General features: G+C 51.8%; 1 protein-coding gene across 1 annotated transcript in view; it reads left to right on the forward strand.

Moving 5' to 3' along the window:
- The window catches only part of TNS1 (tensin 1), a 132,231-nt gene that overhangs the window by 104,205 nt on the left and 18,054 nt on the right, over positions 1-9,972 (forward strand). The window contains exons 21-22 of the mRNA XM_027775313.1: positions 6,352-6,551; positions 9,610-9,962. Coding sequence (XP_027631114.1) covers positions 6,352-6,551; positions 9,610-9,962 — 553 coding nt within the window. The remainder of the gene's footprint in view (positions 1-6,351; positions 6,552-9,609; positions 9,963-9,972) is intronic.

Here is a 9,972-nt window from a genome sequence, read left to right on the forward strand (position 1 = left end):
AGGCTAGGGGCTATGACCTCCAGGCCAGAGAAGCTGGGAGGGAGAGTCTCAAGTGAGCTGGTACCTGGAGCCAACATTCCTGTGCTCGGGATGGTAGACCGTGCAGAGGCTCTCAGCAATCCTGTGGTCAACTGACTCTAAAAGACCAATGGGATCTCAAGGCCAGCAGGTAGCATAGTGGTTATGTTGCTGGATTCCCACATGGTTGATTGCAGATCGAGTCCTGGATCCGGGTGATTTCAAACTTATGTTGGCGTGTGTGCTAAAGATTCTGGGAGGAGAATAGAGGAGAAGGGATTGCAGTGTGGCCACCCCTCCTGGGGGGGGTTGATTTTTGACTTTCCCTCTCACCGTCTCTGTGTGTGTCTCTCTCTCTGTGGTGAGTGCACGTACCCTAAGGCACAAACCAAAAAACAAAAACAAAACAAAAAAACCTAACAGACAAACAAAAAAACCCCAAAACCAAAAAAAGACCAATGATATCTCAAGTCCTATCCAGAGGGAAGGTCCCAGGGACAAATTATCTCACGGGGGACAGGCCCTGTGGCTGCATCTCCCACTCTGGGGCGATTCTTCAGAGCAGTGAACATTGACGGAACCACACTGAGATGTGCCTTACAAATGACTCTCAGCTTATAAGGCCCAGAGTTTTCTAAGCAGGAGCCACAGTTTGGAGGGGAAGCTTCTTAGGGAATGTTCTCTGAGATCCTTGGCATCAGTGTATGGCATCAGGGATTTCAGGGCAGGGCAACGTCATGCAGATTTGTTGAGCACCTACTATGTGCCAGGCTCATGGTGGGCACCGAGGGCATAAAGATGGGTGGAGCAGCATGTTGAGGAGAGCAGCACCAAAAGGTGTTTCATCATAAGGCAGAAGTGCTGCACAGGGAGATGTTCAGTGGTGTAATGGAAGCTCGGAAGGGGACATGTGGCCCAATCTAGACTTGTTCACATCTGTCATTGTCTTAAGTATAAAGCTGAGGTCTGAGGTGTGGTTGGGGTCTGGGGATCTGCCCCAGGTCACATTTAGGAGGCAGCAGAACTGAGACCAGGGTTACTTGTCTCCTCTTGCTTAGTCAGAAGGCCATTTCCAAGCCCTCCTCCTGCCTCCAGGCACCCTGCCCCAGGATTCCAGCGTGGGAGTCAGAATTGCAGCCTGAATTGTGGTCCAGGAACGGGGTGGGTGAGGGGCCGGGAGCAAGGGCAGCCAGTTCTGTGTTTCCTGATTCGCACACTACCTCCCAGGTCAGACTGGGGCACAGTCTTTATGGACCCTCTGAAGTTCTGCTTCATTTCCCTGCTGATCTTTTGATGGGAAATTCAGAAAAGATGCCTGTGAGGAAAAGCCATCAGAGGCAGAATTATTCAGCTGGGGAAATGAAGAATGTGGGGGATGGCTGCTCTAAGGCACTGAGCTAGATACTTCATGTTCATTCATTCTTTCATCGCTGGCTTCACTTACTGAAGAAGTACTTGGTGTGCTTACTGTGTGCTAGACTGTGCACGAAGCTCTGGGGATAAAGTGACAAGCCATATGAAATATGGTTTCTAATCTTATGGAGTGTGCACTCCAAGGGAACCAGAGTTAAGTGATCAGTCAGAATTATGCATTGAGATAAGTACCCTGAAGGAACAGATGTTTTATGAGACCTTAAAGAACCCAACCTGGGCTGAAGAAGTAGGACATGAGGGTGAGTGATATGACCTTGGTGCAAATGGAATGGGGCAAGAGCATTCCATGCAGAGAGGCCCTTGTACCTGCAGCTGCTCTTAGCTACCAGCAACCAGTTGGCATGGGTTCGGGCTCCTGGAATGTTCTGCATGAAGCAACCTCCTGGCCCCACCTCTCTTGCACTTCCTAACTCTCTTGCCTGTGGGTGAATCTGTTCCAGGATTGGAGAAGAGGAGGGAAAGGGGGTTCCAGAGAAGGGTGGAGTGGTAGGAGCAGACACACCTGGGGACAGGTGGCTGCAGTGGGGTTGGCGCTGAACATGGGACTGGAATGAGCAAGAGGGAATCAGAAGGGGCTTTCCTGCCTCGTACACTCGATCCTAGCCGTCCAGTGGGCATACAGAGGAGGAAACTGAAGACTCAGATGAGTGAAAGAAGCAAGAACCCACAAATATGAATATGTCCTGAGGTCGGGCGGAGAGAGGAGCTGGGAAAGAGGCAGAAAAGGAAGCATTTTCCATATGGAAATCTGAGTCTGAAAACTTGAGAAAACTGGTTGGCCCCAGAGATTGGTTTTAAACCATGACAGAGGTGAACTCAGGAAATCAGATAACTCACAAAGACCCCTCCTGCTCTGGGTTCAGGGAAAGCGGAGATTGCATGGGAGGGCTTTGCTTGTTTCTACCCTCTGACTCGGAATAGGAGGGGGTGGCAGACAGACCAGCTGATCGGGGAAAGGCTGGAGTGGGAGAGGAGAAGGAGGAGGGAGCAGGAAGTGGCAGAGCCATGCTAGGCTGAACGACTATGGCCAGGCTGGCTGCCCGCCCTCGGGCTGTGTCCTGACAGCGTGGTGGGAATGGACACTGCTGCTTCTCCCTGGGTGAGAGGTCCTGTTGCCCGAGCTCAGACTCCCAACTCCTTTGAGAACTCCTCTGGCTTTCTGTGGTTTAGGAGTTGAAGGGCAGTGAATGGACTAATGTGACTGATGCCTGAAGAACTTGGCCATCCTATAGCCATCTCAGCATTTCTGATCTACTGTCGCATCAGCCCTCTGTGCAAACTCACGCTCAGTCTTGTGACCTTCATCCCAGGTCACTGTTTTAAGGCTGGAAGCAGTTAATGGGGACTCAGTCTTGCTAAAGGCAGGCAGGCCAGACAGGAGTCAGCTGCCATGGATCCCTGGCTTGACACTGTCCTGACTATGGGAGCAGGTGGTGTGGCTCATTTGTCTCAGCTTTACTGTTGGTAGAAGGGGTACATGCACTTTTTTTACAGGGTGAGGTATTTACCCAATGTGTGGGTCAGGGTCCTGGTGGAAAACCAATGGCTCATTCTAATGGGGCCACCAAGGAGAGTTCAATGGATTAGGTAACAGACTGGGCAAACCAATGAGGGGCGGAGAAGTATCCCCGTGTGCTCCGTAACAGGAGCAAGGAACCATCCCCACCCCAGACCTAAAGAACAGGCAAAGAACTGGAGGGGAGGGCCCCTGACTGGAGTTGTGGCTGTGGGTAGAGGGATGCAGTGAGGGGCACCTTGACCTTCTTTCATTCCCCAATATCATCTGCCAGGCCTTCCTACCAGTCAAAGGCCAAGCTGTCTGGAGCCAGAGGGCAGGGATATGGGTGATTCAGGAGGTAGACGTTGGCCTCTAAGGATGCAGATTGGAGTAGAGAATAGAGGACATTTGTGGGTTGGAGGACAGGACAGACCTCCATGGTGTCCATGTAGGTTTTAACTTGAACTCCAGGGAATGAGAAAAATGCACTTGTGCTTTTTGGGTCTCATTTATGTACCTCTGTCTGGGCAGGACTGGAGGTAAGACCCATGCACCTATTAATGGGATGGAGGTGTATTAAGGGCCTGGTGTGTGCTGGGCACTGTGTGGAGCCCTGGGAATAAAGACCAGCCAGGCAGCTCTGGTCCAAGGAGCCTGTGGGTGGCCAAGGAATGATAGGATCCTCCCTGCTATTTCTGGGTAGGAGAGAAGGGATGCTGCATACTGCTGGGATCCACGTGAAACTGTATTGAGTGCCTGAAGGGGTGCATACAGAGTTTTCAGAGAAAATGACCCAGGGTGACAAGGGTTAGGAGGTAAGGGTGAACTCTGCCCTTGGGTCTTGTTTGTATTTCTGTGAGTGGAGGCTCCCTCTGATGTTCCTTCTGCCAAACTGGGTTTGCACCTCAGGGCCAGGAGTAAAACTATAGCTCCCTGATTGTCACACAGTTCTGACTGTAGTGGGAAAGGGCAAGCTCTGGGCTAGCCGGGCTGCCTGGGTTCCAAGCCCGACTCTACCACTTGTTAGCTATGTGACTCGGGCCAGGTACTTAATTCTCCAAAGCATTCTCTCTTCATATAATGAAGAATAACCCGATGGGGCTGGCTCTTCTTTGACTGATGGGTTGGAGTTCTAGGCGGCCAGCAGTGGGTATCCCTAGGAGGCTATGTGTCCTCTCTGGGCCACCCAGAGCCAGCACCGTGAGTCTGGACATTGGTGCTAGTGTCTTTGGCTGCTGGTTGACAGTTTGTTCTGGGGCAAGTTGTTCCAATTCTGGACTGAGGAGACAGGTTAGATCAGGGCTCAACCAACTATGGCAACAGGCCAGATCCCAAACACCGCCCATTTTTGTAAGGAGCATTTTGTTAGCACACAGCCGTGGCTGTTCATTTACCTATCGTCTAGGAGTACTTGCACACAGCGGCAGATCCGTTGTTATGACAGAGACCGTTCGTGCTAGTCTATTTTGTTGCGAATGCAGAAAGTACCCAACACTGAGTGATTTGTTAAAATAGAAGTTTATTCAGCTCATGACTCGGCGGTCCTAAGACACAGGGCATATCTGGTGGACTCTTTCAGAATCCCAGTCACTCACAAGGGCTAGAGTAGAGTGGCGTCTGTGAGTCCCTCTGTCTTGAAACATACCAGGAGTCAGTCGTGGGGACTCTACCCTGATGACCTTCATTCGAATTTCTTCCCAAAGCGCCCGTCTTTTGATGTCATAATTGGATCACGTTTTCACACTGTCAATCCCATTAGAGTGGCTTAGTGTGTGAATTTGGAGAGGGGTGCATAAACGAACCGTAGTGCTATCTTACTGTATGTACTCATGGGTTCTTTACAAGAAAGTGTCCTGTATCCTCTCCCTCCAGCCTGGCCTCTGGGACCGATGGCCCAGAATCAGTGCCTCTGATGTGAATCTGGGGCTTCTGTGCGGTGGGTGGGTGGCCTGGGCTGTCTGAGGGATGTCTTGCTGGCCTTTGCCTACATGGACTCCAGCTTTGGGTGCAGAGCTGGCTGGTTCTATGTCACCCTATGCCTGGTATCTTGGTATGTGGAATAGACTGGTCCACGCCTACCTTTTTGCAGGTATCCCTGCACACCCCCATCTTTCGCAGGCCTCCAGGACCCCGTCTGTAAAGGGTGACTTTCTGGAGGACATTGTCTTGTGTCTGGGGAAGCCTCTGGCCCTGGGTGTAGGGTGTCCAGCCTGGGAGGCCACTGCAGAAGGCTGTGTTCCTATGTGGTGAGGCCCTGCCACACTCCTTAACACCCTGGTGATGAGGCTTCTTCCACATTGAGGTTGTCCTTGGGCTGGTTTCATTTAGCAGCCTGGACCCAGCCCTCTTGCTCCCAAGGGACCATCACTCAGCAATCTCCCTAGGGCTGCACAGACTCTGTCCTTCAGTTTCTCAGGCTGGTATTAGCTGGGTGAGACAGGGATGGTGCCAGGTTTGGAGGTGGCAGCAATGTTATCCATCCCCACTCACATCTGTAGAGAAACCAAGACCGCCTGCTTTTTCCTCCTGATGAATATGGAGCTAGGATTGGGGCTGGCCCCGGAGGCTGAGGGGGAGTTGGTGTTGGGCTGGGAGTCATTTCCCCCTCCAGGCCTCAGCGTCCTCATCTGTAAAATGGCATTTCTGGCACTCACCACCCCTTAGTCTATCCTGAACCCTGGTGGGATAATGTATATGCATGTCCTCCATAAGCTGCTCAGAAATGCCAGAGGTGGGCGTTAGAATGTCCAGCTTCACAGGGAACAGGTTCCCTGACGTCAGTCTCTGCAGGAGGACTAAGAGTGCCAGGCAGAGGTGGGTGGGTGTGTCTTGGCGTCCAATGGGCTGTTGAGTCCACAGTGGCTGGCACTGGGCATGACTCACCAGCCCAGGCCAGTTGCTAGGCCAACAAGCCTGTTGCTGGATTCTGGGTGTGGGGAGGAGCCTGTATGAACCCTGGCACTGTTCTGAGATCTGGGAAAGGCTGGCCTGGAGCTCTGTGCCTGCTGCAGAGCCTCGGATTAGAAGGGAGCCTGGGGATCCTGGAAGACTTGGGTGCCGGGCTGTAGGGTCATTGGAGAAAAGGAACAGTTAGAAGGCTGCTGGCTAGGATAGATGTCCTAGCTCTTGGAGAGAAGATTCTGTGAGGGCCCTGTTCAAGGCAGTCTCTAGGGCCCTTTTCTGGGATGCTCTGAGCAAGGCCCTGGTTAAGGGCTCCTGTGGGGAAGGGGTGGATATGGGAGGTCAGGACACCCAGGGAAAGTGTCCTTTGCATCCTTTTGGGGCTGGACTCTGGGCAGGCTGTGTTGCTGGCAGGTCGGCTCGGTGGGGGTAGAGGGGGCGGGGGGAGGTCCACACTGCCTGTGGATATGTGCTCAGTCTATGTCTCCCTGCCTCTTCCCGAGCCCCGGAGCTATGTGGAGTCTGTGGCGCGGACAGCAGTGGCTGGACCCCGAGCTCAGGACCCTGGGCCCCACAGCTTCAGCGCCCCAGCTACCCAGGCCTACGGGCATGAGACACCCCTGAGGAATGGGACCCTGGGCAGCTCCTTTGTCTCCCCGAGTCCCCTCTCCACCAGCAGTCCCATCCTCAGTGCTGACAGGTAAGCCATGGAGGGGAATTGGTCAGGGATGGGAATCCAGCCTGGGGCAGGATAGGTGAGGCTGCGGGGATTTGTCTCGGGAATGGATGGGCAGAAATGCCATCAGATGACAGACCTCTTAAACTGCTTCATCAAAGCACATTGAGGGGCCGAGTCCTATGGGGAGCCCAGATGTGCATTTGACTCACCCATCCCAGACTGTGGGAAGGAGTGAGGGGTACCATGCTGAAGAAGGCGTTGTCCTTCCCCCGAGGTGAAATAGTACCAGCAGAAATGATCACTATGAAGCGATGCTTCCATGGGGCCAGGCACTTGGCTGAGTGCGTTCTATAAGTATTGAACCCTGCAGCCATCCTGGGAGGTGAGCACCATTGGTGTTGCCACTTTCCAGAAGAGGAAATTGAGGGACAGAGATGAAGCAGCCTGGCCAAGGCTGCCTCCCTGAGTCCACCTGGCTCCTTCCCAGCCTCTGGATGGGGGGAAGAGGCTGCATTGCTCTGTCTATTCTGGCGGAGAGATGTCCTCTGTTTGGGAGATCTTCATGACTTGCCCTCAACGTTCTGCTGACTCCCAGTGAGCGCTGGTGGTCCAAAGTGGTTCGCTGTCTCTCACTCAAGTTCCTCCTTCTGTGGTGCTGGCCCTTGTCAGGACTCAGGGAGCTGGTGTTTCTCCCCAGGATTAATCTGCCACGACCCCACTTCGCTGTCCCCCCTGCTCAGCCTGGGGTGTCCAGCTTTATCTCCCATCCCTCAGAATCTAGCTTATTCCATACTGGAAAGTGGTGGTCTGCTCCGGCCCCTTCTGGGATCCAAGGTAGACTTTGTCCTGTTTGACTTCTGCCCTGGGCTCTTGCTGGACCCAAGAGTGCACCCATCACTCAGGGAACCAGAGCTTATCCAACTGACCTGGGGAGGGGCCAGCCAGCACCGAGACTCCTTCAGCCTGCAGCCCTAGGGTGGCCCACTAGTTGTGCGGGGACCCCTGCTGGTGCACAGCCCACTGCTACCTCCCTGTAGCTCCAATTTATACAAGGCTCCTGTCGACCCTCATGATGGGTAGAAGTTTTGGGGGGGAAGAATCAGAGCCTCATTTTCCACATGGAAAACATTACCAAGCAGAATCCAGGTTTCTCAGCTCACAGGCCATGGGCTGCCATGCTCCCATGTGTTGGTCACCTGGGCGTGTACTTAGCCTCGCATGGGGCACTTTGATTATGGCTGTTACCGGGACATCCTCTCTGAACTGAATGTCATCCAAGTTGTAGAATCACATCTAATCCAAACTCCTCTCACAACATCAGAGCGATAGCTCGGTCAACTTCTGCTTGGATGCCCCTAGGGATGGGAACCTCATTACTGTGCGAGGCAGCCTGCTCCACTGGTGGCCAGATACAAAGACTGGAAAGCAGACCTGAAAATGAGCTGAAATCCCCTTTTTGTGGATTCTTTGTCTTTGTCTTTTTGGAGTTATCCAGGAGAGAAAACCCAATTCTAGTGCTCTCAAGAGTTAAGGATGATGATGGGGACCAGCAGTTAGCATAATGGCTATCGCTGGACTCCCATGTAGTTGACCGCGGTTCGCGTCATGGACGCGGTGGCTTAAAACTCATTCCGGGTGCATGTGCATGCGTGCCCAAGATCCCGAGAGGAGAATGGAGGAGAAGGGATTGCGGCGTGGCCATCCCCCCCTGGGGGGGTGATTTCTTGCTTTCTGTCTCTCTGTCTCTCTCTGTTTGTCTGGCGAGCACATGTACCCTATAGCATTGACTATGTGTTGAAACAGATTCTTCTTTTGGGCTCCATTAGTATTCAGAAGTAGAGGCCTAGAAATTAAAAGAATATTCAAGCAGCTCAGTGAAATAAATACATAATGAATTTAAACTGCTTCTAATAATGTACACAAAACATTCAATTTAATAAGCGAAAAAAATTTTCATTAAAAATATACAAGGAACTAAAAAGTGACTACATATTTGGAATAGAAATTGGGGAGTCAAAATATCTAATACTTTAATTCTCCATGCTTCTGTACTATTTTTTAATAATAAATATGAACTACTCTCTCCAGTATAATTCACTGCCTATTGAACTATACAACCTACATGAACTGTAATTACACAATAAACTATAGTTAGCTAATATCATTAAGAACAAGTTAGTGAAAAACAGTTAAAGTCACAAAGCTCTAATCATAATAAAACTTTGCAAAAAATCTCAGTCCCACAGATAATCTTTTTCTCTTTCCAGCAATTCCCTGTCCATTACTATCATGTTTTAGTTGTGACAACGGTAATTACTGACTTAAGCATCACAATCCATAGCTATAACATATAGATTTCGAAAGTCTCTAAGTAGGGGCCAGCAGGTGGTGTGGTGGTTAAGGTCCTGAACCTGGTGGCTTGAAATATGCCAGTGCATGTGTGTGTGTGTGACTCAAATCCTGAGAATGGAGGAAAAGGAACTGTGGCATGGCCATGTCCCCTTTGAGGTGGTTTCTCTCTCTGTCTCTCTCTTTTTGTCTGGCGAGCACATGTACCCAATAAAAAAAAAAAAAAAAAAAGAATTTAAGGATTAAGGATGATGAGAGCGCACCTGGGGAAACTGAGTCAAGGTGGGATTACCCCCCAGGAGGTACAAGAGCCAAGTGCTGTGACCCCTCTCCAGTGGGAGTTTCTGTGATGCTAGAGGCTGCTACAGGAAGTTGTAGCCTCTGCAGTTTCCATGGGAGGGATTTCTTTGCTCGGGTGTGTGTCTCAGAAGTCAGCATGTTGCACTGGAGAACATGTGGACTTGGAAGTCAGACAGCTGAGTGAGCTGGAACCCTGGCCTTTTATGAGCCGTATGCTGCTAGGCCTACTGCTTTAGCTCTCTGAATCTCCGTTTTTGTCTTCTGATGCATCCATAAAGTAACAAATAAATGCCCTGATACTCTGATGCACTGTGAGGGTTGTGTTATTAGTGGGTGTTATTAGTGGGTGGAAGGAGGGCTGGGCACCCATAGAAAGTGTGCCCTTAATTAAATGCTGTCCATTGACATTTCAACCTGTGTCTCTCCTCAGCACTTCCATGGGGAGTTTCCCATCAGGAGAGAGCAGCGACCAGGGCCCCAGGACACCCACCCAGCCTCTGCTGGATTCTGGTTTCCGCTCCGGCAGCCTGGGGCAGCCCAGCCCTTCAGCCCAGAGAAGCTACCAGAGCTCTTCTCCTCTCCCAACTGTGGGCAGTAACTACAGCAGCCCCGACTACTCCCTCCAGCAGCTCAACTCCTCTCCGGAAAGCCAGGCCCGGCCTCAGTTCAGTGCAGCTGGTGTCCACACCATGCCTGGGAGCCCTCAGGCACGCCACAGGACAGTGGGCACCAACACTCCCCCTAGTCCTGGCTTTGGCCGGCGGGCCATCAACCCTGGCATGGCTGCCCCTGG

This window comes from Tupaia chinensis, unplaced genomic scaffold (genome assembly GCF_000334495.1).
Source record: "Tupaia chinensis unplaced genomic scaffold, TupChi_1.0 Scaffold000542_1, whole genome shotgun sequence".
Taxonomy (NCBI): domain Eukaryota; kingdom Metazoa; phylum Chordata; class Mammalia; order Scandentia; family Tupaiidae; genus Tupaia; species Tupaia belangeri.